The sequence below is a fragment of the Silurus aristotelis genome, assembly GCF_946808225.1.
Source record: "Silurus aristotelis genome assembly, chromosome: 26".
Taxonomy (NCBI): domain Eukaryota; kingdom Metazoa; phylum Chordata; class Actinopteri; order Siluriformes; family Siluridae; genus Silurus; species Silurus aristotelis.
This window is the reverse complement of record NC_139599.1, coordinates 16,758,862-16,786,742: the sequence shown is the minus strand read 5'-3', so window position 1 is coordinate 16,786,742 and position 27,881 is coordinate 16,758,862. Positions and strand designations below refer to the sequence as shown.

General features: G+C 42.5%; 3 protein-coding genes across 3 annotated transcripts; all 3 read right to left on the bottom strand.

The window, feature by feature from the left end:
* Positions 1-4,323: 4,323 nt before the first annotated feature.
* LOC310720382 (uncharacterized protein) lies at positions 4,324-9,193 on the bottom strand. The gene is made up of 4 exons (XM_083530900.1): positions 8,557-9,193; positions 6,710-6,874; positions 5,869-6,318; positions 4,324-5,782 (listed from the first exon to the last, which is right to left on the bottom strand). Exons 2-4 carry the CDS (start codon positions 6,846-6,848, stop codon positions 5,367-5,369), a joined length of 1,005 nt encoding a protein of 334 aa, XP_083387026.1. The 5' UTR covers positions 6,849-6,874; positions 8,557-9,193; the 3' UTR covers positions 4,324-5,366.
* Positions 9,194-9,854: 661 nt separating this feature from the next.
* On the bottom strand, positions 9,855-17,533 carry capns1a (calpain, small subunit 1 a). Its single transcript, XM_083530899.1, has 11 exons — positions 17,433-17,533; positions 15,444-15,513; positions 14,768-14,804; positions 13,390-13,482; positions 13,201-13,258; positions 12,876-12,940; positions 12,236-12,304; positions 12,072-12,150; positions 11,830-11,946; positions 11,550-11,608; positions 9,855-10,227 (listed from the first exon to the last, which is right to left on the bottom strand). Exons 2-11 carry the CDS (start codon positions 15,488-15,490, stop codon positions 10,201-10,203), a joined length of 651 nt encoding a protein of 216 aa, XP_083387025.1. The 5' UTR covers positions 15,491-15,513; positions 17,433-17,533; the 3' UTR covers positions 9,855-10,200.
* Positions 17,534-18,375: 842 nt separating this feature from the next.
* alkbh6 (alkB homolog 6) lies at positions 18,376-25,128 on the bottom strand. Its single transcript, XM_083532146.1, has 6 exons — positions 21,673-25,128; positions 21,517-21,585; positions 21,339-21,399; positions 21,082-21,233; positions 19,870-19,968; positions 18,376-19,354 (listed from the first exon to the last, which is right to left on the bottom strand). Exons 1-6 carry the CDS (start codon positions 21,724-21,726, stop codon positions 19,085-19,087), a joined length of 705 nt encoding a protein of 234 aa, XP_083388272.1. The 5' UTR covers positions 21,727-25,128; the 3' UTR covers positions 18,376-19,084.
* Between the last annotated feature and the right edge of the window lie 2,753 nt (positions 25,129-27,881).

The window sequence follows — 27,881 nt, the reverse complement described above, 5'->3', positions numbered from 1 at the left end:
GAACCTTCACACAATCACTGACTTAACTTTTCTATTTTTATCCATAAATACGTTTTTAATTATTCCCACTAGTGGATTCTCTCCATTTCATAGCGTCTCTCGGTTACACTGCTTCAAGCACTGTTTACATTAGAGTTTCTACCCAATTAGATTCCAGTGTCATCACATGTTTCTGGGGTCAGTGGGGTCTTTGGTGAGGTCTTCAGAAATCAGCAGTGTGGTTCCTGCAGAGTAAAATACATGGTGCATAACGATGTTGTTTTAGATTCAGATTGCGAATTAGCGACACTGGAGCCATTTAGCAGGCGTCCAATAACTGCGCCGTTTTCATGTCCTTTGACCGGATGGTCAGAGAGAGCGATAATCACATGTAGCTGAAGCTGAAATATATTCATGTGGATTTAATAGCTGTTTCCTTCATTCTACGATGACTAACATTGGCGAAGAAATTTATTTATTCACAGATACACAAGGACATTTACAAGAATTACATTTCGAGAAAAGCTGGACATCGTTTTTTTTACTAACCATTTCTACTTTTGGGTTTTTCTGATTTGACGAATTTACACAAAACACACAATTTGTCTACATTTTGAATCCCCTGGTAAACCGTAAAAACAATGACACACGTGTTGAATTGTGTTCATTGGGTTTGTTGGTTTAGTGTTGACATTCATTCTCACTGTCCTGTTCAGCGCTCTGTTCTTCTGCACTTCTCTATAATACTGACGGTTTCTGTAGACGTGGCGTCATAATGATGATATTAAGGCCTGGATTAATTCAGGTGGGACACCACTGAAGACCTGGGGGTGAATAAAGCCCTCACTGCTCAACTAAAGTCCACAGAAAAAAAAGGTTTTCTCCAAAAGATCTGGTCAGTGAGTTTAGTTCAGCATCTTGTGTGTGTGTGTGTGTGTGTGTGTGTGTGTGTGTGTGTGTGTGTGTGTGTGTGTGCATATCTGAATGTCCAGGTTTTTGTATTTGACTGCTTCTTGTGTGCATTTGTCTGGACACTTGTTTCTCTCGAACATGTTTATCCACATTACTCTTCCTGACCTCGAATAGAAGAGAAGAGAAGAGAAGAGAAGAGAAGAGAAGACAAGAGAAGAGAAGAGAAGAGAAGAAGGGGCCGGATGAGGGGCGTGTAGGTGCTATGCAGGAGACGGGGACCGGGCCCCAGGGCTGATGCTGCACTCCTCCGGAGCGACAGATGTGAGATGAAAGAGTGAACGAGGCACACGGCGGGGGAGGACAGAGCAGGAGAAAAGAGGAGGTCAGGAGGTCAGGGGAGACACACAGCCGAGCGAGCGGTCTGGGGAAGAGAACGATCGATAACGTCATCCCTCGCTTTTCTCCTTTTTAATCCTTCGCTCTTTTGTCACTCCCGCAGGTGACAGTTGGCACTGAACAGACGTAGACGTCAAAAACCACACACACACACACACACACACACACACACACACACACACACACACACACACACACACAATAGACAAATAACTTCAAAGCCCTCACTTCCTTCTTTTTCTTTTCATTAAAATGGAACATTTACATAAAGGTTATAAGAAAATGACTTTATAAAATTATATTTATGAATCATCCCAAACTGATACAGAAACAAATCAAATGAACAAATAAAATGCAACAATACAACTTTCAATTTATCATCCAATCTAACATCTAATCCAAAATCCAACCCAACATCCAATCCAACATTCAAACAAAACCAATCTAACATCCAATCTAACATCCAATTTATCATCCAATCTAACATCTACTCCAACATCCAATCTAACATCCAATCTAATATCCAATCTAAAATAAAATCAACAGGCCTGCACAATTTTTGTTTACATTTCTAAATTTCGAATAAAATCACAAACTGTAAAAGTCTATATATAGAATATTTGTATTAATACTTGTAATAAATATCAAATATAAATTTCATGACTACATTTTTAAACGACTTTTTCCAAACTTTGGGGATAAATGCTGAAAAAGCAGCTGGGGATGACTGAGACGTGACACACGTGTAATGATGTGATGTGTTTAAATCGTGTGTTCACAGAGAGAATGCAGTCTTGTGTTTCTATCAGCCTGAGATTCTTCAAGCAGCTGCTTCACTCGGGTTTAATAGATATGAACGAGAGAAAGAATTATGAGTGTGCGTGTGTGTGTGTGTGTGTGTGTGTGTGTGTGTGTGTGTGTGTGTGTGTGTGATAAATGGTGGATGGATTACAGACACGCAGACGCAGACTGAGACACAATAACGAATCTGACTGGAGCTGGAGCCCTTGAACAGCTGCTGTAACACACACACACACACACACACACACACACACACACACACACACACACACACACACAAAGGAAGATACTATAGTAATGAAACTTGTATATATTTTAGAGTATCAATGTGCAGTTTGTGTATAAGTACAGATTTACTGTCCTCTAAAAATTACTCCACATACAGACATTATTGTCAAAATAACTGGCAACGAGATACACCCTCAGTGATAACAGCTGTACAGCGTGAAACCGTACAAAGCCTCATGTCCTTTCATCACGTTCGTGTTTTTGTCTGCTTGACAGAACCATACAAATGTGTGTATCTTGTATTAGAGCAGTTAAAATTTGGTGCTTTGAGTGAAATTCTCTCATACTGACCCCTGGATGTTCTACATGGACCTCAGGGTTAAGAGTCTCTGAGGACTAACAGTGAATCTGTACTGATACACAAGCTGCACATCGACTACTTTCAAGTTTCATCTCTACAGTATTGTCCTTTTAGAACATAAAATAACTACTAGATACTGTATATATATTATACACACACACACACACACACACACACACACACACACACACACACACACACACACACACCACCATTATTACCTTAGTGGGCCCATTCATCTCATTATGTTTTGTGACCTCAGTCTGCCTTCCATTACATGTTTTGTCTTTTACACACACACACACACACACACACACACACACACACACACACACACACCAGCAGCTGTTTTCACAATGGGCATCTGAACAATTTATTCAGACACAGGGATGAAGTGTTTTACAGTGGTGAGTGGGGTGGGTGGGTAAGTGGGGGGAGGAGGTTCTAATAGTTTAAGCAGTACACAGTACCCATTGTGTGTCTCAGTTTCTGTCTCTGTATCTGGACCTGAAACTGTCCCTGTATAAAGTAGTCCCTGTCCTATATATTTACACAGTACCCATATACACCATATCTTCATCCAGCTGGTTTGGGTCTCGTAATTCCAGTGATGTTTTGAATGATGGCTGGAAATATACACAATTCTTTTTTTTTTTTTTTTTTTTTTTTTTTTTTTTATGAAAGAGAAGTGCAGTCCACTGGAATAAAAAATTGGCTTTTGAAAATACTGGTATCGTTTCTTAGTATTTACCATATTGTTCTTGAAAGTGCTTGGTATCGTATCAAAGAGAAAATATATGGCGTCCACATTACGAATGTGTGTGTGTGTGCGCGTGTGTGTCGCCCCTTAGGTTTAACGTGCTACTCTTCAGCACTTTGCTGCCCTCTGGTGGACACCTGAGTCATGCGCAACACTTCCTCCCACCTCCAGAAATCAGAGAAACGATCAGCACGAGCGCAATAAAATATTAACATTAATACAAAACTGTGATTTGAAGCCGAAATAGTTATACCCAGTGGTGGACCATCAGTTCTAGCAAGATCTTCTCTGTTGCCTAAACTCTATTAGAATCACTAAATAAAGTTTTGATAAAAAAAAAAAAAAATTCATTCTCTCTCAGTTGTGCTTCTAGTAGTGTGTGTTTATATTTGAGTTTCTATCCAATAAGATTTCAGCATCGCATCACGTGTTGCCGGGTTCAATAACTTCCGCATTTTCACATCTTTTGATTGGACAGTCAGAAATTATTACAATTCAGAGCTCACAAACGCATCAAGCTCAAATATATTCGGGTGGATTTAATAGCTGTTTATTAGTTCCACAATGACTGACATTGGAGAAGAAATTGATTTGGGTGCAGACACACTTACAAGGAAGTTTACAAGACGGACTTTTCAAGTGAGGGAACGTCGCCCAATACAGTTGTTACGCTTTTTCATGAACCATTTAAACTTCTTTCTTGTAGAATTTGCACAAAAACACACAATTTGCCTTTACTTTAAAAAAAATAATAAAAAAAGAAGAAATAAAATCGCAGGAATGTGATGTGATGAGGTGAATATCGGTGCTCCTGCTGGAGATGATGCATGTGGAGGTGCAGTTGTGGCTACAGTGAAAGGAGACGTGTTGAATTGTGTTCATTGGGTTTCTTGTTTTAGTGATGATGTTCATTCTGACTGTATGAGATACACAGAGGTAAATCTTCTCCAAAGAAAAGAGCAGCAGAGACTTTATTTCACTTACTTTAGATAAAATGTACATGATGTAAAGCATCCAGAAGTTTAATACCGTTTTTATCCTGACAGAAGAATCTTAAACCATGAACTGTTCAAACAGTTTTTCATTGGATGCAAGTTTTTACAGTATAAAAACTGAAAAACAAACAAAAAAATTCCCAGGATATAAATCACGTCTTCAGTGTTATTAATAGGAGCCAAAGAAACAGTTTGCTGATTATAGTGCGTGGATCATAACACGAGGTGGATCATAACACGCTCCATTTTCAGGCATAAATCCGAACCCATGATTACATAAAAAAAAAAAAAAAAGTATAAAAACATGGCATCTACCAATCGTGTTTTAGCAGAGTGTAAACGGACGCAAATTTGTTTCCTTTCATAAAAAAAAAAAAAAAGAGCTTCAGAATCGCATCAGCTTCGAAGCCCTGCCCATCACTGCCTAGCAACCGTAGCTACTGAAACGGCACTAAACAGACAACAACAAAAAAAGATCGACGTCCCGGAGAGAACTCTCGCTACACAAACACTGCACCAAACTCCGCTAATGAAAGTCTCAGGTGTGGCACTATACGATTTTATACTCACAACTTTAACGTGATGTTCAAGTAGTTTATGAGTCTCGAGACGCCGTTGGAGACAGTTTTGTGACGCGTGATCAATGTGATCATCGCGGCCGCTCTGAAACTTCATCGTTAACGCTGTTTCCAGGACGCTGCCGATTAGCTTTTGTGCGAGAAAAAAAAAAAAAACAACGAACGGAAGGACGGCTTATGTTTTTTTCTTAAAAGCGATCCGATTATTCTGCTCAACAGACGAGGACGAGGGTAACAGCAGGACCTCCCGTCGGGTTTCTATTTACACATAGCGATGAAGTTAGTGTGGTTCGTCACAGTCCCGATGCTGCGGTAACGGTTTTGGCAGTGACGCTGTTCCAGCTCCGGGGGTCTCTTTAAATAAGCGGCGGTTTGCCGTTGACCCTCTCATGCAGAAGTGTTAGCGCCCCGGAGGCGAACTCTCGCAGCACCTGTACCGTCTCCCGCTGCAGCCGAAGCGACTCACGCGCAAACTCCTGCTGCGTCTCCGCCAGCTGCTGCACCGACTCGGCCAGGAGCTCGAGCGAGCGTGACACCGTGCCCAGCAACGCGTTCGTCACGTGCTGCTCCTGCACGCTCAGGCTAGCGCTTTGTGCTAGCTGTTCACGTGCGCTCTCCGACTCCGCACCCACCTGAGGGTGCCCAGCCGAGGAGGAGGAGACGTGCGCGGCGTTGCTCGGGTTGCCATCGTCCTCCGTAAACGAGTTATTCATAGACGAGGGGAAGATGTCGTGGTGATCGTCATCCGAATCCATCCCGCGAGAGTCTGCGTCTGAGAGCGCAAACGGGACACGTCAAGTACGTAAAAATGATAACGTCATGCCAAAGGAATGGCTAGCCGAGAGACTGAGATGGTACCTGTTGTAATCGAAGGGTCGAATCCTCCCGCAGGTGCTCCAGCAGGAGGCGGCAACGGCATCGGCTTCAGCTCGATCCCCGATCTGGGGGAATCCTGAACCGATCCCGGCCCCATGAAGGCGATGTCATCATCGTCGTCTGCTGCGAGCGCGTCCTGGTCCTCGCTCCTGCTGCGTCCCCGCGACGAGCGCGTCGCCTCCCATGGCTTCTTGTCCAGCTCCAGGATGGAGCCCACGATGTTCTCAGTCTGCGTGAGTTCCGACGAGTGAGGCAGGTTCGCGCCCGAGTGCAGCGCTGCAATTTTCCTCTTTGTGTCGCACTTGAGGTCGGACCACTTCTTAATGACCTCACCGACCTCGCGGTCGCACTCGCCGATCTCGTTAATGCGCTGTGTGATCTCCGTCCACTTTCTCCTCTTCAAGTCGCTGGGAATGCCTGAATTAAACTTACCTACACACACACACACACACACACACACAAACCTTTCTCGTCTTACGGTTTATCTACAACATCCTCTCGCTAGGGGTGTAACGGTACACAAAAACGTTGGCGGTGACAGAAAGTGGCATCGCAGAATAAAATCTTTTCTCCACAGATGCGCATTACAAGTCACGATTCCAGCATGAAGCGAGTCGCCACTGTGACACTGTGCTCAAAAAAAGATGCCGTTCGGTACATGCGTGCGCCCAACCGAAAGCCCTGCACAGAAACGTTTCGATACGAATACGTGTACCGTATATACACTCCTACACCTCTCACACATGATCAGACCTTCACAGGTCTTTAAAGTCTTATAACGTGATCAGCTTCTCTACGTTCTTCACGTGCTACAGAGACTCACCCACGACGATGTGCCGGTTTTTGCGCACCTCGTCCAGCAGAATGTGCACTTCGCTGAAAGTGAAATTGGCCTTGCGTTTCTTGTAGCGCACTGCGCTGTCCTGGCCGAGGTGGAGCGAAGATGATGCCGATGCAGACATCCTGATCTCACCTCCTCGTCAGCTTCCTGAACGAAACAAACAAAACAACACAGATCAACACGTCTGTCAGAGTGCTCTGCTAATCACACGTCCTACAACATCGCGGCGTAATCAGGACATTTTATTCAGCGGAGTCCAGGAACTGAGCTTAAAATACAATGTTTACGTTCGCATCCACCACAGCTTCTGGGTAAAATAAGAAAAAACATGCACTTCATACTGAAAACAACGTCACTACTACCAGGAATTTTGTTAATTCTTTATGGTATTTACTTGATGTTGTAAAGCTGCCTGACTGAACACCATCTGAGTTACATGGTAAAACGTCAACACTGAGATGCTGAAACTGTTCGGCTCCTTGAGCGAGGCTCTGTACCAGGTTTGAGAACCAGCAGCTCAGTGATTAAGGCTCTGGGATACTAATCAAAAGGTTCAAAACCCAGGATCGTCAAACTGCCACTTCAGCAGGTTGGGCCCCTTAACTTTCTCTGCTCCAGGGGTGCTTTGACCTTAGCTTCTTTGGATACTTGGAGAACAAGTAGAATCCTCTCTCTCCTTCTCTGTCATGGCCGACCCTGAACTCTGTTCAAGCCCCAATATTGCCAACAGTGTCAGTGTTTGAGCCCTTGGAAGAAAATGGTAGCTCTGTGGCAACGGTTCTGGCATTACGCTCTGTGGTTAAGGCACTGGTTTACTGATCAGAAGGTCGAGGTGGAGGTTCAAGCCACAGATACTGACCAGGGCAGACCAGGAACATCCCATAGGAGCTGCAGTTTTGGAGATGCTCTGACCCAGTCGTCTAGACGTCACAATCTGCTTCTCAAATCCTTACGCTCGCCCCATTTTTTCTGCATCTCACATCAATGTTCACTTGATGCCTAATAAATGAATCCACCCACCAACAGGTGCCAAGATGAAGAGATAATCATAACCTCATAACCTTATGCCTGATCGTGTAGGTGTGAGAGGTCTTTGTGTTTCTCTGACTGAACTTGGGATGTACAAACTTTTGCACCTGACTGAACCTTAGACATGAGGTTTCACACTTAGAAAGTTTAATATTAATTTAAAATGGCTGATGTTACAACTATACCGCCCACACACATGCGCACGCGCGCGCGCACCGCGCCTCAGTGGCCCCGAGTGACGTATAATAAGAGCGACCGCCCGCTAGTGACTTGCCCCCCAAAAAAGAATACAAATGAAGAAAACAATAAAGCAGGAAGGAGATTTGAGGTTTTATAAAGATATTTAATGATATAAAGAGATCACCAGGCTCGCATTCAACCCGGTTTGGTGTTTAATATCGATTTCGGGGCTTGTAACTATGGAAACAAAGCGCCGGAAGTAGTTTTTTTTCGCCCAGGTAAAAGAGAAAGTAAGGCTGTAGCGCCATCATGCCCCGCTAACCCCATAATCCGAGCGGGTTAAAACGTGTCTCTGATATTAAAAAACACCGCGTATATTAAAGATTACTGTTTATTAGGATATTAAGGGATGCGGCAGAGATCGAAAGCCGGGTTCTGGGTGAAAGATCCGGGTGGAGGAGCGAATCATCGGCGGTTGAATTGTAACAATAGTGTAGCTACAGAGCAGCTACGCGCCTGATGCATTCGCCCTCCAGCCGAACACTTCGTGGATATTGTGTGGTTGTAATGGTGGTAGAACGTAGTTATATTCCGCAAAAAAAAAGTCTGCAAAGATTTACCTCAAACCAGCGTAGATTTCGCCGCGAACGTTGTTGTTGTTTTTAATTCCGCGTTTGCGTCCGGAAAAATCCTGAAAGTTCGTACAGCAGCGGCGCCGCGCAAACTCAGTCTCCTCCTCCGCATGGCCTGCAGTTCCCCAATCCGGCCACAACGCGCGACCAGTGGCGCTGTTGAGCACCTAACTTGACACTGCACAAAGCCCTGCTGTAGCTACACCAAACACCAAGAGCTCAGGAGACACAAAACACCCCCTTCTTTCTCTCTGTATAAAGGTCAGAATAAAACCCAAGTCCATAAATACATCCCATAATGCATGGGTTCCTATATTAACATACACCGTTCAGGCATAACATTATGACCACCTGCCTAATTCTGTGCTGCCAAAACCCATTGAGACGGTCGTGACCCATCGATCATTAACAGCATGAACTTCTTCAGCACTTTGAGCTACAGGAGCTTGTCTGTTGGATCAGACCACACGGACCAGCCTTTGCTCCCACGAGCCTGTCACCAGTTCACCACTACACAACACTTTTGATGATGACCACTGCAGACCAGGAACAGCCCACATGAGCTGCAGTTTTGAAGATGCTCCTGATATCTGTCTAGATGTCACAATTTGTCAAACTCTCTCAAATCCTTATGTCACCCATTTTTCCAGCTTCTAACACGTCAAAATTGAAGACATGGTTACTTGATGCCTAATAAATAAATCCACCCACTAACCAGTGCCATGATGAAGAGATCGTCAGCGTTCTTCACTTCACCGCTCAGAATGTTAGAATGTTATTCCTGATCAGTGTGCATTAAAAATGGGCCAAACACCTTCACTACCACTTACACCCCTTCTCCAGAACGACTTACAATTATCTAATTTATACCAACTGACCAGTTGAGGGTTAGGGGCCTTGCTCAAGGGCCCAGCAGTAGCACCTTAGTGGTGGTGGAATTTAAACTCAGCACCTTCTGAGCAGAAGTAAATGTGAATTTACATTTTAGGCACTAGTGAAATAATGGAATGGTTTGGTATTGATGGTTTTTAATATTGGTGTCAATGAAACCAGGAACCATGAAGAAAAAGTCTTAACTTTTTTCTGTTCTTCACATCAGAAACGTTTAGGAACGACCAGAAATGATCATGGAGCATCTTTCAGTTGGTTTGTCGCTCTTAAAGGTGAGGAGCCAAGAATAATAATAATTATATATATATATATATATATATATATATATATATATATATATATATATATATATATATATATATATATATATATATATAAGTAAAGCAAACATCACATTCTTTATTTACTCGTATATGCTTTATTTTCCTATAAAATAGAAGTATGCGTGTATAACTTTTCGTCCGTACAGTGGCGCCCCCTTTTGGCTTCATGTGGTAATGCGCAGGCCTGCAGATTTTTTTATACATGCGATTAATCCACACTTATGGTCAATTATAGTGTTGAAATCTCTATTAGGCTTGTTTTCTTGATATAAATTAGTCTAGTTAGCGTGAGACACCAGTAACGCAGGATAAGATAAAAAATAATAAACAGAGCTCCGGCGCTACAGCAGGCGTCAGGATATTTGCTTCGGCTAGCATTGTGGAGATCTGGGTGAATAGGGTGCGTCAGGCGTGTCGCTCAGGAGTACATGGTCAGCTGCAGCCACTGTGGAAGAACAGAACAAATATGAAATAAATGTCCATTGTTCTTAAGGGAATCTGGAACATTCTGCAGAAGGACATCATTCACAATTCCTTTTTTTTTTTTTTTTTTTTTTTACGATATGTTCTGCAACCTGCAACTGTTTTGTCCCCTCTCCCACCACATTAAATTTGCCTGAAGCAATTAAACATATTTGTCTTTTTAATGAATCAAACATAATTTGTTGTCTTATGCAGATGTAAGGTAAATGCCTGGTTTCACCAGTAGGTGGCACTAGTGTAATAAAAATTTAATTTTGTATTTTAGCAATTTCTACCTTTTTGTCCTTGGTAAGATGTCGGAGCGTTGCCTGGAAATGTGAGAGCGGCATCACGGAATATCACGGAATATCATCTGAGATGTTAATGAACGATTATTTCATATATTCTCCGTCTGTGAACGGATTTCCACGCTTTATTATCTCTCGAGTTGCTGCAAAATTAGCGACTTTTATAAAGTTTGGGGACTTTATCCACTGTATGAAATGAAATTTACTCTGCTCAGCTTTCTGTTGCAGTTCTGAACTGGTTCTGTTCCATTCATCTCCAACTGTTCAGCTATTCGTGGGTTAATTTGTGGAAGGTAGAAGGAAGTGACGTATGGTTTAATCGACAAAATTAAAAACTTTATTTTTAGCGTCACTGTTACCTCAAACGGAAAGATTGGGGTTGTTCCCTTTGTAATACTGTCCACTGTGTAACCAAAAATACTTTTTTTTTTTTTTTCTTATTTACATAATTTTGTGAGGACTGTGTGCAGGGAGCCCAGCAGGGGGAGCTGAAGAGTTGCGGATTGCAGAGGTGGAAAGACTAATAAAATATTCTTCTCATGGTAAAGTTCTGTTACTTCAATTACATTTGACCTAAGTAGAAGTACAATTACTGGTCTAAATATTAACTCAAGTAAAGGTAACATTTATAATTTACACACAGTCAAATTTAGAGTTAGTTTTATAATAGTTGGGGTGGAGCAGAGGATTCTAGTGTAGTAGGACTAATTAAAGGAACATCTTTACAAATCAAAGTGCAATAACGGCAAAAAAACACTACGCTACTGAAGAATTACTTTTTCGTTTGTATCTTTCTATCTTGTGAGTTTAATTTCCGCCCATCAACCAATCAGTGCAGTCATTTATGGGGCGCGTTTTTCCCCCTTGTGTAATTTTTATTTATAGATTTTTTACTCAGTAACGATACTCTGCACCTGGTCTAGTGTGCGTGTGTGTGTGTGTGTGTGTTGGCTTGAACTGCAGTATTAGTGTTTTTCTGTGTAATGCAAATACACACCTCTTTGATGTTCACTTTAACGGTGCCGTTGTTGTCTTTGTCCAGCGTCTTAAAAGCACCTGTTACAGAAAAGACAGATGAATGTAACCAATATACACACACACACACACACACACACACCCCAAAGTGTCTCAAAGTTCTGCTTTTCTTAAACAACCCTGAATATTTTTGCGATGGAGCGGGGCGTCTGTAGGACGTGTACAGATCGTCTGCAGGAATCCAAGGACGTCTACACGTCACCCTGCTCCTGTCAATCAGCTGAAAGTGAAAACACACTCACGGCACATGGCGTCCAGACGGACCAGGCAGCCAATGTAGTTATCGAAGTCCATGTTGCCGGTCTCATCGCTGTACCTGCGGGTGATCATCTGGCAGAGTTGTTCATTCAGGGGGAAGCCTACACACACACACACACACACACACATACACACACACACAGTGAAGCCCAGGTGAAGCATTAAGTTATTTGTATACAAAACACACCAGGTGTGAATGAAGTGGTCATGTGACCGCAGGTTTTACCTGCAGCTTGGAAAGCTTTAGGGAGCTCGTCTGCTCCGATTGTTCCAGACTGATCGACATCAAACTGCTTATAGATGCCCTAGAAACAAAACACAAACATTCACTACAATTCCAACACACACGCACGCGCACACACACACACACAGTTATGCTGTAAAACCTACCTGCCACCTCTTGATGTTGTTCCATAAGAACTTGAACTCCTCGAACCCCAGTTTCCCCGTGCTGTCGCTCTGCATGATGTCATTAAGCCCAATATACAGCAATAAGAGCAACACACAACAGCAACACACACACACACACCCTGATAACGGCAACAATCACACACCCAATTGTTGAAAGATTTATGATCAAACTCTTGATGTGACCCAAATGAGGATGGTTCCCCTTTTGAGTCTGGTTCCTCTCAAGGTTTCTTCCTCATAACATCTAAGGGAGTTTTTTTTTGCCACAGTCGCCATGGTGCTCATCAGGGATAAACACACACCATTCACCTTCACTGTTGATTTCTGTAAAGCTGCTTTGAGACAATGTCTGTTGTGAAAAGCAATAGAAATAAACTTGACTTGACTTGACACCCTGACAACAGCAACAATCACACACCCTGACAACAGCAACAATCACACACCCTGACAACAGCAACAATCACACACCCTGACAACAGCAACAATCACACACACCACACAACAAGAGCAACAACTATAGGAGTTACAACAGTGACTACTGTGTATTGAGTGGAACTCAGTAGTGTGTGTGTGTGTGTGTGTGTGTGTGTGTGTGTGCACACGCACTACAGAAGGATACGTCCATGACTGCCACCATACTCCTGCAGGACTCAATACTGAAGCCATCGGTCTTCAGGTCCCCACCTACAGATATTGAAATGACACACACACACACACACACACACACACACACACACACACACACACACACACACACACACACACACACACACACACACACACACACTCTATTGAGTTCCAAAAGGACACTTGATCGATCCTACAGCTCAGTTAATTTTTAAACTCCTGCATCTCTCCAGAAAGGTCACATGACCCAGCTGAGGCCGGAGAGACTTCATGATGACATCACAAAACGAAAAGTTGGTACGAGATTGAATACGAACGTTTGCTGATGATTTTGTTGAGGATGTTCATCAGTTCAGGGGGGCTCACCTCCATGTCCTAGAACAGCAACACACATGTTCAGGGTCTGGGCTGGTCAGAATGCTCATGGATGCGTGTGTGTGTGTGTGTGTGTGTGTGTGTGTGTGTGTGTGTGTGTGTGTGTGTGTGTGAGTGAAAAAGAGACTCACATCACCGGCAAGCTGCTGAAACACTTTACGGAACTGTCGCTCCTCATCGTTCTCGTTGGCCTGCACGTACGCCAATGGTCTGCGCGGAGGAGGCTACACACACACACACACACACACACACACACACACACACACACACACACACACACACCATCAAATAAACATCAAACTCGCTTTACATCACAGTTCCTATTAACATACTCGTCCTGGTTTCTATAGCAACAACTTCTGGAGGGGTTTAATTCACATGGAAGGAGTCTTCAGGTTCAGCCCCATGCGAGAAATAAAAAGCTTCATCACAGGAACAATTCCACTCCATTGTGCTGTTTCTGATCTAAATGACTTGAGTAGAGGTACAGAGGAACGAGCAGCAGACGAGGAGACGACCACACACAAATGTTATAATGAAAAACACGAACATTCTACATCTAAAGGTAACTGCAAATGGATAAAAAGCGTGACGCGGCGCAGCAGGCGTTACCAGGTGCGTGATTGTAAGTGTCGGTAAATTGATGTTGTGTAGGAGCATTTATTCTTCACGAGTCACAAGAAGTTTCAGGTGAAACGTTCCCAGGCCACGCCCACACCAGAACCGCCGTCCTGTTATGAGATCCCTCGCAATGACTCTGCCTCAGAAATTTGCATATAGCATTTCTTTTGTGTAAATCCAGCTGGACAGACAAAACCTGGAAATTGATGGGCGTGGCCCGAGATACGGTTGCACACACAAACCGAGCAAACCGGTTTCACCAGATACCTCCAGAGTCACCCCTGTAACTCTCTGTCTCTTATCAAAACGTTAGTTATCAGTGTGATGTTTATACGGAAATCTTCCTCATCAGGTCTAAAGGTGTTTAAGAACAAGCTCATGAATCCACTGTTTTGTCTTTTCTCATCCTGGTGTCTTCAAACTTGATATCTAACCAAAGTAATTTCCCAGAAAGCCCACGACCACATACACCGACGTTCCCCACTGCTTTTACACCAGATCTTCTGTTTATAAGACGATTAATCACCAGAAGCTCTTTTTTTGGTTTCAGGAGCAAAACCTGGCTGCTTGTCTTAAAGCAGTTTCAGTGATAAAGCGGTTATAACAATTGTATAAGTTCCTTATAATTGTAGGTTTGTCCCTGATGACTAAACCAGTGGTGACTGGTGAAGAAAAAAAAACTCCCTGAGATGGCATGAGGAAGAAACCTTGAGAGGAACCAGACCCAAAAGGGAACCTCATCCTCATCTGGGTGCCTTCAAATGTCCAAAAAGGTTTTCTCCTTTGAATCCGTGCTCGTGTTATTCACAAGGAGAACTGCTAGACATCAACATGAACAAATGTCACGAGTTTAACCGTATCCCTCAGGGTGTAGCTTCAGACACTCACCGGGTTGGCGGGCACGAACTGGCCGGGATCGATGTTGCTTTGGAAACAAACAAATTTTTTTTATTCCTATTAACTTTAATTATTTGACAAATTGTAGAAATCTGTGCAGTTCAAAACTGTTATAGCACCATTTTTTATCTTATACAGTATACAAATAAGGGCTAGTCTAGTTAGCAGTTGATGTTAAACTTAATCTGTAACCAAAGTAACCGTACAGAGCATTTTATTGGTTGTTTTTTAGCAGGTCTGAGGTAAATGTTAACGTTCCCGACGTGAACAAGGAGGAGTCAGGCCTGACGTCGTACCGCTGCTGTTACTAGGCAACTAAGAAATGTAAAAAACATCTAGCAAATGACTGAGGAGAAAAATATTTCTGCTGGAATGTAGTTATTACGATGGCAGAAACATCCGGAACATCAACAATGACCTCAGACATGGTGAAAAGAACACAGATGAACGTCTGCGTAGCCTCACGGAGCACACCGATCTCACTGACTAACTGAAAGGAGTCTTTATTTATATACTTTATTAGATACCAATTATTACATAAAAATAACAAAAGTTCATTTAAAAAAATAACACTCAAACCCAATATTTACTACATTTATAACACGCATTCTTGCGGTGTGTAAACTAATGCACACACACACCAGATTAGAAAAACACACACACACACCTGACCACATCGATGAGGCCACCAATCAGCTTCTTCGCCAGATTCATCTTTAGCGTTCAGTAACTTCAGTCTGGTGGAGAAAATGTTACACATCAGCACTGTAACACGTGACCGGCTATTATCATCCCCATTTTATTAATTGTGGACAATACATGATTCTGATTGGCCCCTGACACACACGTGACGCCCTGGGGGTGGAACTGTGTCGAGCAGTGTGATAATGGAGCAGGTTTTTTCATTTGCATTGAAACAAAAACCAACTTCAACTGCCATTGAAGTGAGTTTTGTGGTTTGGATTCGTCTCAGCTTGTGAAAAAAAACTTGCGTTTATTCATTCATATGATTTTGAACAAACAAACAAGGCCCTGTTTTGTGGGTTTGCATGCAGGGACCAAATGCAGCCTGGAATTTTTTCCTCCAGTCGGAGTCAATACAGAAGCAGAGCACAGAAATGGATTTAGCAAAATTTACGCTAACAAACCAAACAACTCTGTCAGGAATCTTAACTAAATAACCAGCTAAGAATGGATTAGCAAACTAACTAACTAAGCAACTAAACACAGGAAGTTATAAATAACCAACTAACTCAAGGTTTTAACTCACTAACGTAAGAGGTTTTATACAACGGAATAAAAAAACTTTTATTTCTTACATAGACTTTACAGCACAGTGAAATTATTTTCTTCGCATATCCCAGCTGGGTTTAGAGCGCAGGGTCGGCCATGATACAGCACCCCTGGAGAACAGAGGGTTAAGGGCCTTGCTCAAGGGCCCAAGAGTGTCAGCTTAGCGATACCGGGGCTTGAATCCCCAACCTTATGATCTGTACCCCACAGCCTGAACCACTGGAACACCACTGGAAAAAAGTTGGAACTAACCAACTTGTGAGATTTTTACAATTTAACTCAATTCAGTTGCTTTTTTACTAAACAACTAATTCACCAAACTAATCAGAAAACTGAAGAACTTAGGAGGTTGTAACTAATTAAGTACAGAATAATAGAACTGATCCATCCCAGGAGAAACTCCTCCCAGAGAGGTTGATCCTCTCACACACACTCACACACACACACACACACACACACACACACACACACACACACACACACACACACACACACACACACACACACACACAATGAATCATCAGGGTTGGTTTTTACCCACAAACCCTCTAAAGAAATAGGAGAGTCCTCATAACGACGCGGCCGAATCCCAAACACACACACGCAGGACTAAATAGGGTCCAGTGCGTATTTATTTCATCCCCTTTGTAGTGCGCATTGTGTAGAGGACACGGAGTTATTTGGAATACGGCCCGGCTCCAGGGCTGAATGTTGTTGACAGAACGGACACACCTAATCACCACACAGTGCTCAAACTCCCCTCTCTCACACACAATTATCTTTATAATCTCATTTTATTCCCAAATTAAATTACAGTAATCATTGTGTTTTTCTCCAAAATTGCTGTGTGTAATTACATAAGCTGGAAAACTATTATCTAGTCAGGTCAGATATAACGATGACCATCCCTTCCGGTTCAGAGGACAACACTTCCGAGTTTAAATATCGCTTTGTATACAAATACAAGTGCAACAAAACCCTAAAAACTAAAGTTTTATAACAACACCATGTCACTAAATTAGTTTTCATTGCTACACTTGGTCATTTGAATAATGTCTACAATCGTTTTCTGAAAACCCCGCCCACTGCGTGATGATTGGCTAGAAGTTGGCACTCACGCGAAAGGAATGCTGTATCAGCCAATCAGATAGCGTTTCGCTCAAGATAGTAGCCAATCACAACGCACGGGGCGGGACTAGCAAAAAAAAAAAAAAAAAAAAAAAAAGCCTCGGCCGAAATAACGCAAAAAAATGTGCCATAAATCAGTTTTCTATCTTTTAACTTATTGTGACAATTTAATTAACAACCAAACCGATTATAAAGAACATGTTACACGCTAAATTCAAACACATTAAAAACTCACCAGGATGTAAAAGAGCTGCTCCTACCGCGGACTCCACCGCGCACCACTGCTATTTATACCCGAAACGCAAGAGGGCGTGGCTACGGCATGACATGCTGCCCAGGGGGCGTGATCACAATGGATCCTTCAAATACAATACACCAGGAAAGAGCGAGAATATCAGTGACGCCTTCAGTGGTGTTCTGCCTGAATCAATCCTTTTCTTCATCAGTATTATAAAGAAGTGCAGTAGAACAGAGCGCTGCGTCACACACAGGAACCTCACAGTGAGAGTGAACATCACTACAGTGAGAAACCCAATGATCACAATTCAACACTTCTCCTTTCACTGAAACCACAACTGCACCTCCACGTGTTGATATTACACTCATAAAAACGACAGTTCAAGAATTTAAAATGAAGGCGAATTGCGTGTGTTTTTGTGCAAATTCTACGGGAAAGTAAAATGCAAAAGTATAAACTTTTCGTTCTCGTTCGTGAAAAAGCGTAACGATCGCTTTGAACCGGGCGACGTTTCCTCGCCGTGTCCAGCCTTCCTTAAAAAGTCCGTCTTGTACACGTCCTTGTGCGCGTATCTGCGATCAAATCCGTTTCTGCCGCACTGTTCGTGCTGAAGACTCGATGTAGATTCGTTTGACGAAAACAACATGCTGAAATCTGATTGGACAGAAACTCCAACGTAAACAGACTACAAGAAGCAGCGCAACCGAGAGAAACCTTACAAAGAGAATTGACTAATGGGAACAATTTGATACATATTCATGGAATAAATATATTAAAACGCAAGTCAGTGATTCTGAGTTTAGGACGGCAGGGAAGGTCTTGCTGGAACTGAGGGTCCACCACTGCAGAACATAAAATGGAATTAAATAAAGTCAATACATTAAACTAGTTCAGAAATTGTACTGAACTTCCAACACCACAGAAAAGCAATTAGAACACATTTCGTTTCTGTCCTTGACGATTTATTTTACATTATATACAATTTTTTTGGCATCTAAACCAGAACTTGTTTGTTTTTTTTAACCATTTCTCCATATCATTATCACCACCCCAGTTTCTCCTTAATGAACTACTTCTGAAGTATTCCTATAATAACTTGTAAGGCATGACGTCAACACGAGACCGTCGTGCAAATACCATCAATAAAAAGCATATTAAACTTGCCTACAAATTCCTGATCACATGAAAATCCAACACTGAGAACATGGACGATCTGTTACAGTACTGATGAGAATCGTAAGAGGTTCATGATGGTGAATCAAACAGATTATTGAACAAACAGTTTATATTATATGAATATGTTTTGTAGGAATCTCCTCCACGGTCCTACAAGAAAAACACCTTTAATGTGCAAGTCGTCTCCTGAATTCTGTTGAAACATATGTAAAGGTGGGAGGTTCTCCTCCAGATCCAGATCATATTTGTTATAGAAGTGAGGAGGAAATTAAGCTGAATGGGCAGAGCTGCCGTCTGGAGTCTGGATGTTGGTGAGAAACCAGGGAGCTGAAAATCTGGATAGTATGAAGCTTGTGGATGAATGTTTTCTGGCACTTTCTGTTTGAAAGCCTTTAAACTAACGTCTATGGCTGGGTCACGTCCTAGTTGGAGGTGTTCGGCCTCCTGGTTCACATGGCTTTTTGGTGATAGTGTCACTTCCTGGATAACAGCAGGTTGGCACGGCAAACTTTGGGCACGTGACGGATGGTGAGGGAGACCCTGGTTCCGCGTGGAAGTGTGTCACCCACCTGCCCTCCTGCCACCGACAGGTTCACCACACGCTCCGTTAGCGTATCCATAGCAACACCTTTGATCCCATGAAGGTAGTGCATGTACATCTCGTCCTGCACGATCAGGAGACTGCGACGCTGTAACAACAACGACAGCACGTAGCGGCTCTCCTCCGTCTGAGGAACCTCGGTCTACAGAGAGCAAGAAGATAAATATAATATCTGAACAAAAATCAGGACATTTGACTTTTCCTGACCTTGTGTTTCTTCAACAAACTGCACAAAGTTGGAGTCGGTGCTGTAGAATGAAATTTTCCCTTCAACTAGGAGACCCAAACCTGCACCAGCATGAAAAAAAACTCTGTTTCCATGGGTTGGAAGTGTGTGGATGAGCTTCTGCTATAGAGCTTCAAAACTACTGAATACCTTTGGGATGAAAGTAAACTCTGACTGCACCCCGGACCTCCTCACCTTCTCACCTACATCACTACCTGACTTTACTAACACCCCTTGTATCCAAATGAAGCTCTGCAAACATCTAGTGGAACATCTCAAAAGAGTGGGAATTATTTTGTTAATAAAACAAAGCGGTGAAAGCCGCATTTCAAACAAACTGCCAAAAATTGTCAAGTAAAAAACTTTCCTCAAATAAATAAAAGTTCATCAGAGGTTCTTAACAGTTCCATCAGCATAGTGATGGACTTTACCTGTGTTTCATCAATGGGCCTGTAGAAGTCAAGCAGCGTGTGAGAACCCAAAGTGATGGTGGTTACTGTCGGGTGGTATAGAGGCCCGTCTTCATGAGGCTGACAGACACACACACACACACACACACACACACACACACACACACAGAATTAGATTAAACACTGTATGTATGTGGTAAAAGAATTGCTTTAGTATTGTTGTGTGAATATTGAGTGGTGGTGTAGGGTGAGGTGGGAGGAGTGAGGGGTGGGAGTGAGGGGTGAGGAGTGAGGGTACTCTGATGCACCTATGGAATAGGAGAACTCTGATGAGAGTATTGTATTGATGTCACGTGATGTGAGAGCATGGGTTGAGATGAGATTGGATGATGGAATGTGATGTGATGTTGGGATGGGATGATTATGATGAGATAATGGGATGTGATGTTGGGATGTGATAATATGATGGTATAATGGGATGTGATGATATGATGGTATAATGGGATGTGATGTTGGGATGGGATGTAATTTGTTGGGATGATGGGATGTGATGTTGGGATGGAATAATGGGATGTGATGTTGGGATGTGATGATATGATGGTATAATGGGATGTGATGTTGGGATGGGATGATATGATGGTATAATGGGATGTGATGTTGGGATGGGATGTGATTTGGTGGGATGGGATAATGGGATGTAATAATATGATGGTATAATGGGATGTGATGTTGGGATGGGATGATATGATGGTATAATGGGATGTGATGTTGGGATGGGATGATATGATGGTATAATGGGATGTGATGTTGGGATGGGATGATATGATGGTATAATGGGATGTGATGTTGGGATGGGATGATATGATGGTATAATGGGATGTGATGTTGGGATGTGATGATATGATGGTATAATGGGATGTGATGTTGGGATGGGATGATATGATGGTATAATGGGATGTGATGTTGGGATGTGATGATATGATGGTATAATGGGATGTGATGTTGGGATGGGATGATATGATGGTATAATGGGATGTGATGTTGGGATGTGATGATATGATGGTATAATGGGATGTGATGTTGGGATGGGATGATATGATGGTATAATGGGATGTGATGTTGGGATGGGATGATATGATGGTATAATGGGATGTGATGTTGGGATGGGATGTGATTTGGTAGGATGATGTGATGATGGGATGTAATGGGATGCGATCACTGGGACATGAGTACCATGATGCCCTCCTCTGGCCTGTACTCATTCACCAGCACGTGATTGGCGTTTCTCCCGCCGAATGCTCCGAGGCCTGAGATCTTCTCTGTGTATCTCAGCAACCAATCAGGAAGCTTTTCTGCAAGCATCCCCTTCGGATGAGGAAGTCCACCTGATGTTACACAAAAAAAACACAAACACCAGACCATCTAGACCTGCAGGGTTTTTTTATATTGTTATACATTAAGAAATGAAACATCATGAGAGGAACCCGAACCCCAGTTCTGTAATCTCCTTCCTGACAGCTGGGTCCATTTGGGTTTGGGGGCTTTGTACACCTGAAACACACACACACACACACACACACACACACACACACACACACACACACACACACTCCCTGTGAGAGTGTACTCAGTGTAATATAATGAAGAAATGCCTGGTTGAAGTTGCACCTGCTGGAGAAGATTCTCCTCTTCTGCCTCTGTTATAAACTCCGGGATGAAGTACACAGTCGGTGGAGCCTGTTTTCAACAACACAACCACCATCTTTATTATAATGCACTTTTAAATTGTACAAAATAAGTGGAAATAGTTGTGTATTTACTTACATGCTTCATTTTATATGCTTCAAACTCTTCAGAAATCTGTTTAGGATTTGCCATTCTAACTGGCTGTGTCCGAATCCCAAATCGCCACGTAGTGCACTATAAACCTAGGGAGGAAAACTCCAGTTCCGTCTACGTGAACGAAGTGCACCTAAATAGTGCGCAGTCAGATATTTGAGACTCAGCCATAAATCCGAGACGAGGAACTTCTTCCTCCTACTTTGTCATCCAGCGACAAATATATGCGATTAAATTGACGATACATAAGAGTGAAGGTCGAATTATAATTAACTAACTTGAATATTTTAAAAGAAAACGAAATAAAAGTAAAATGATCTCGAGTGATATTCCGTCCTGTTTTCCTCTTCTTCTCTTCTCCTCGTAGTCATGGCAGCTTGCACGCACCGTGCAATACCGCCGCCTGCTGGATATAAAATAAACTTTAAGATAATTAAAATTAAAATTTAATTTAAATAGAAATCTTAAAAATATCATAAAATACTTTTATCGCATTATCGAAAGTTGGATCCTGCTACACAAACGAATCCTAATGAGCAACGCTTAAATCATAAATCGCCTGTGACTGAGCTCTCAGTGCGCATGTCTAGCGCCGCCGTATGGCAGTTCGGTGTAATTACATTTTATATACTAAATTTGTGAAATATCTTTTTTAAATTAAAGATGATAGATAGATAGATAGATAGATAGATAGATAGATAGATAGATAGATAGATAGATAGATAGATAGATAGATAGATAGATAGATAGATAGATAGATAGATAGATTGGCAGGCTGAGTGGTTGATGGTCTTTCTTAAGGGCCCAGAAGTGTCAGCGTGGTGGTGCTGGGATTAGAACTGATAACCTCCAGAGTACATCTGTTGTACAGAATGGTATTGGCCACAATGTTGGTCGTTTGAGGGCAACATTGTTCATAATCCTGTATGAATATAAAGTGCAACACTATTTTTAAATGAAATCCAAAAATCTATAAAATCGACAATATTACTGTGTACAGTTGGAACTTGCATGGTCCAGAACACATCCCATTGACCCTTGTGTTCTTGTCTCAAGCATATTCGGTGCAAACCTCGTCCCCTATTATCTGGATACGAGGCTGTTCCTTCACCAGCCGATGTTTCAAGAATATAAATAAGACTGGAACTTTCTAAAAATGAAAATGAGACAATGATGTCGATACGAAGCTCAGCACCACGTGACGCGTTCGTGTGACCTTGACTAACGAGATAAAGGTTTAAACCAGGGGTGGTTTCCTCACGCTGAACTTCTACTGTCTTTAATATTGTGCTTAAAAACACATCCTCCACCAACCTTTGTTTTTTCCTCCCTCTCATTTCATCTACCTTTCCCACCTGTATTTCTTGGCCTTCACTCCTTCAGCTTACCCCTCCCCACTTGTTTTTTCCCCTCCATCTCCCAATTTCAGCCCGCAGCACTGCGGCGGTGGTTTCCACGGCAACGGCAGAGCGAGAGCTGCATCCTGAATCAGTGCTGGTGTGCCGTCGCAAATAGTTATTGATCAGCTCTGATTGCATCTGCAGCTCGGTCTGACGCCGGCCTTTGCTCAAAACGGTTAGAAGAACAAAAGAGGAGAGGAAAAAACCCTGAGAGATATCATCAGATAGAAGATGATGTCATTAATGGTCACTGCTGCGGTAGTCGTTGTCGTCATTTTATTTCTTCGTGCGATGATAATCGTTTGCTTTTTTACACGTTGCACAAAAATGCACCAAATCCATGCGGCCCAAAGGCAGAACCACGTCGAGTTAAGGGAGTGACGTCATAACGTTCTGCTGCAGTGCATCCTGGGACACTGTCACCATTTTGAAGATCCACTCTGTAAAATGTGACTCAAGTAAAAATAAAAGTACAAAAGTTTTTGCCTTCAAATGAACTTAAGTATCCAAAGTAGTGATTTATTATAACTATAATGTTCCTGTTATCATTTTTGTCACAAAACTCTTCACTTATTCACCTCAGTTTATGTGTAAAGACTCGAATGTGACTCTCAGCACACTGATCTATTCATAGAATGATATTAATGACTTACACACTAATTTCTATTAAAATTATAATGAACCCAAAACCTTCTTTTCAATGTCTTTAAAAAAAATCACGTGAACAAGGTCACGTGTGTTGTGGCGAGTTCCAGTCTGGAGTTTCTTCATCGTTTATTCCTCTCTAAATGTTCTGCTTGATGTTGAACTGATGCTGAACTGTATGTTGGTGATCAGTAGATGCATCGAGAACACGATCGATCAGAACACGTGTAAAACTCGCCGCATGTTTCAGCAGTTACGTTTTTATCCTCGTAAATAAAAAGGAACGACTGATTTTACAAAAGGTATTCGAGTAAAAAGTCAAATATTTGACTGTGTAATGTAGTGACGTAAAAGTAAAAGTGTCACCAAATGGAAACACTTCAGGAAAATACAGACACACGAAAAAGCGACTTTAATACACAAACAAATTACATTTACTTCTTTACTGTTCATTACTGTGATGTGTAAATGTATAAAGTACAACAGGGTCGGTGTGAATACTGGATTGTGATTGGCTGGAAGTTCAGGTGATTAGAGGGAGTTTAGAGTATTTAACTGTGATTACGATCAACGAGTTCGAATTTGACAGAAAAGCTTCAAATGAGAAAAAGAACACCAGGAGATAACTCCAAGAGCTTCTTCTTCTTTTTATTATTATTATTAACACCTTCCCCTTGTTCTCTCTCTCTTTCTATCTCTAATATCTATTTATTTAGAAAAAATAAATGTAATCTTCTGGCACCACTTTATTTCTGGAGCAGCAGAATTCGAACGCTAACGACTCGTATATACAATAAAAAATATTTCGATCCATTCAGTCAGTTTTGTACAACAAACATCAGCTACAGTTTGAACTTCTTGGTTCTGGGAAGTGACCCTGGTATAAGGTGATAATCCACAGCCAGGTCTGAGGCCTCGCACCATTCTAATGTTCTCCGCTTCACCTCGAGATGTTCTTCACCTCCACATCGAGCACTAACGTCCTGCAACACACACCTCGACCTGGATTATCACATATACACCAGAGGGCTTCTGAATTCTGGATTGTGTTTCTCAGAGGAGAAGATGTTTGTTCATTATTCTCGTCACTGTTGGTATCGTTTCCCATTTCGACTCCGGACCTTCTCAGCAAGAGCTTTGTTTCTCAGGCGCTGATTGGATGAGAAGATCAGAAGATTAACCCGCTGAGAAGGCGATGAGGGGAAATTATTCCTCTAATCATACCTGCATGTGTGTGTGTGTGTGTGTGTGTGTGTGTGTGTGTCTGTGAAAAGCTCCTCCTGATATTTAGCCGTACTTACCTGGTCCTCTTGGAGTGGGGATCAGGAGCACCAGGTTGCCACGGTTACGGTGGGATAGCAATGTATCCGTGACCGGAATATCCCAGCATTCTGTCAGAGAAGCATCGCCCCCCCAGACCCCCCCCCCCCCGCCCTCCACCCAACCAGCCCCTCCCCCACCCCACCCCCATCCTCTACGAACCTGTCGCCTTGACAACGTGATTTTACCATCAATTCCTCTCCTATTACTATCTAAAAGAAACGAATGTCTCTCTCTTACACACACACACACACACACACACACACACACACACACATGTACAGGTATATGTTCCACGGCAATACACTGATTAAAAATCAGAGTGTATTATTCCGCACTGCGTCCAATCTCAGGAAATCGGAGCAGAGTCTAGATTAGAGTATGTGCTGCGTATGTGATGACCTTGGAGTGTCATTGACAGTGTGGCAGAGGCAGAGTGAGGACGTCCAGCGGCGGACGGACCGTGACCATCCTCTGAGACTCGCCGTGATGAGACGGATTGGACCACAGAAGCAGATGGAGATGGTTACTGATTGCTGAAGTGTGCAGGAGTGTCATTTATGTGATGTCACTGCTGGAAGAAGTGTGTATGTTTGTGTGAGTGAGTGTGTGTGTGTGTGTGTGTGTGTGTGTGTGTGTGTGTGTGTGTGTGTGTGTGTGTGTGTGTGTGTGTGTGTATGTGTGTGTGTGTGTGTGTATGTGTGTGTCTGTCTGTGAAAATGAAAACCAAGGTTGTTGCAATATTAGATGAATAGTCTTCAGTTTAAGAGCTCTCTCTCTCTCTTTCTCTCTCTATCTCTCTCGCTCTCTCTATCACCCCCCCTTCCCCCTTGTGTGTGTGTGTGTGTGTGTGTGTGTGTGTGTGTGTGTGTGTGTGTGTGTGTGTGTGTGTGTGTGTGTGTGTGTGTGTGTGTGTGTGTGTGTGTGTGTGTGTGCTACAGAGAATTCAGAGAAAGGGAGAAATAGATCTAAGGCCACATAAGGAAAAATCCTGAAGAGGCAGCAATAGAGAAAGGAAGAAAGAAACAATGAAGGATAGAAAAGAAAAGAAAGAGAGAGATAGAGAGAAAGAGAGAGAGAGAGAGAGAGAGAGATAGAGAGAAAGAGAGAGAGAGAGAGAGAGAGAGAGAGAGAGAGATAGAGAGAGAGAGAGAGAGAGAGAGAGAGAAAAAGAGAGAAGGATGGACAGATGAACATTTAGTAAATCCCTAAAATGCACAAGCTGTCAAATATTCCAATATTTTCATTTGAACATGAGATATTAGCAAATAGCAGAATGTAAGAATTATAGAAAAGAAAATGTAGATAAGTAAATGAAGGGTATGGATCCCTGATACGCAGCCTGGGGCGACCGTGGGAAGGAAAAACTTAGATGTTATAAGGAAGAAACCAGATTCAAAATGGAACCCACGTGACACTAAGCGTGAGATTATAAACCATTAAAACATTACTAACACTGAAGAGTGAGAAATATGATTTTAGATTCCTCCATGATGAACTTTTAAATGTTCAATGATGGAGAAAACGACGTGTAGAATGTAATTTTTTGAGTATTGATTAAGAGGTTGTTTATCATCAAAGTCTGAAATTTTCATGAAGTTGGATCCTAGTGGCGCTGGTACATATCTAGATGGCTCGGGATCCTCACAGGGTCGGCGTCTTCTCTTTGAGGGTCCTAAAGCTTCATGAGGTGGGACCCAACTGGAGCTGGCACCACCCCTGGATTCCTAGGGATCCTCGTAGGGTCGGCATCTTCTAACTTCACCAGATCACTGACTTTACCTACACCCTTGTGGCTGGATGAAATCTCACACAAAATCTAGCGGAACATCTTATTAAAAGAGCAAATGAATGTACCACATACGCCATCGAGTTTTGTTCACTTATATACAGGTTTATATATATTAGTTATTTCATTCAGGAAGCTGGAACTCTGGTGCCAAGGACGATACGTTGCCTCTCAAAAATTGCACTAAGAAGAAGGTTGAAGGTCATGACCAGATACACTCTGGTGATTAATCTGAGGCACCGCTACAGAATTACCATCCTCTACTTAGCAGGCTCGGCCTCTTTCTTCTAACAGACATTGGCTTGCGATAACTAGCCTGCAGTTCTCTCCTAATCATGAATGATGGCTTTATGGTTCATATGATTGGAGACGGCGGCGGAGCTCTGGAAATAGCCGTGTTCTACTTTAGGACTGAGCAGAAAATAGGACAGTAGATCAGACTGTGCAGGAGAATACGCTGGATTTCGTCTGTTTGATTGAGCAACTTTCTTAAAACAATTCTAAATTATAGCCACTGGGATCAAATCAGTCAGGTACGCCAAGAGCCGCAGTCTCGTCGCACGTAACGCTTCAGCGTAATAATCACAACTATATTTAACATCCGTATCAATCTGACAAGACCCTGAATAGCATCAGGCTGATATCCCACGGTGTCTGATACGGTACGCTACGGGGAAAGTAAAATGGAAGCATCACTACTACACTATTAATAGGGGTTTGTTGTTGGTGGGTTTCCATGTTTAGACGCAGACCAGACGTCTGTGATGCGTAACACACACACACATACACACACACACACACACACACACACACACACACACACACACACAAACACACATTGTGACTATCACACGTCTGTTCATTCATCATAATTAAACTGTAAGCACACAGTCACACTGCAGTGCGGCACTGTCACCTCTCTTTGTGTGTGTGTGTGTGTGTGTGTGTGTGTGTGTGTGTGTGTGTGTGTGTGTGTGAGAGAGAGAGATGGAGTGAGAGAAACAGAAACAGAGAGAGAGAGAGAGAGAGAGAGAGAGAGA

Bases quoted from the DNA above. Each gene is read 5' to 3' on its own strand.
- LOC310720382 (XM_083530900.1), bottom strand. From the start codon at position 6,848: ATGTCTGCATCGGCATCATCTTCGCTCCACCTCGGCCAGGACAGCGCA. The intron at 6,319-6,709 runs GTGAGTCTCTGT...GTGTGTGTGTAG, and splicing joins AAACCGGCACATCGTCGTGG to GTAAGTTTAATTCAGGCATT. The intron at 5,783-5,868 runs GTACCATCTCAG...TTGCGCTCTCAG, and splicing joins CGACCCTTCGATTACAACAG to ACGCAGACTCTCGCGGGATG.
- capns1a (XM_083530899.1), bottom strand. From the start codon at position 15,490: ATGAATCTGGCGAAGAAGCTGATTGGTGGCCTCATCGATGTGGTCAG. The intron at 13,483-14,767 runs GTGAGTGTCTGA...GTGTGTGTGTAG, and splicing joins AGTTCGTGCCCGCCAACCCG to CCTCCTCCGCGCAGACCATT. The intron at 12,305-12,875 runs GTATCCTTCTGT...GACATCATGCAG, and splicing joins GTATGGTGGCAGTCATGGAC to AGCGACAGCACGGGGAAACT.
- alkbh6 (XM_083532146.1), bottom strand. From the start codon at position 21,726: ATGGCAAATCCTAAACAGATTTCTGAAGAGTTTGAAGCATATAAAATG. The intron at 21,586-21,672 runs GTAAGTAAATAC...TGTTGAAAACAG, and splicing joins AAGCATATAAAATGAAGCAT to GCTCCACCGACTGTGTACTT. The intron at 21,234-21,338 runs GTTCGGGTTCCT...GTGTAACATCAG, and splicing joins AAGGAGATTACAGAACTGGG to GTGGACTTCCTCATCCGAAG.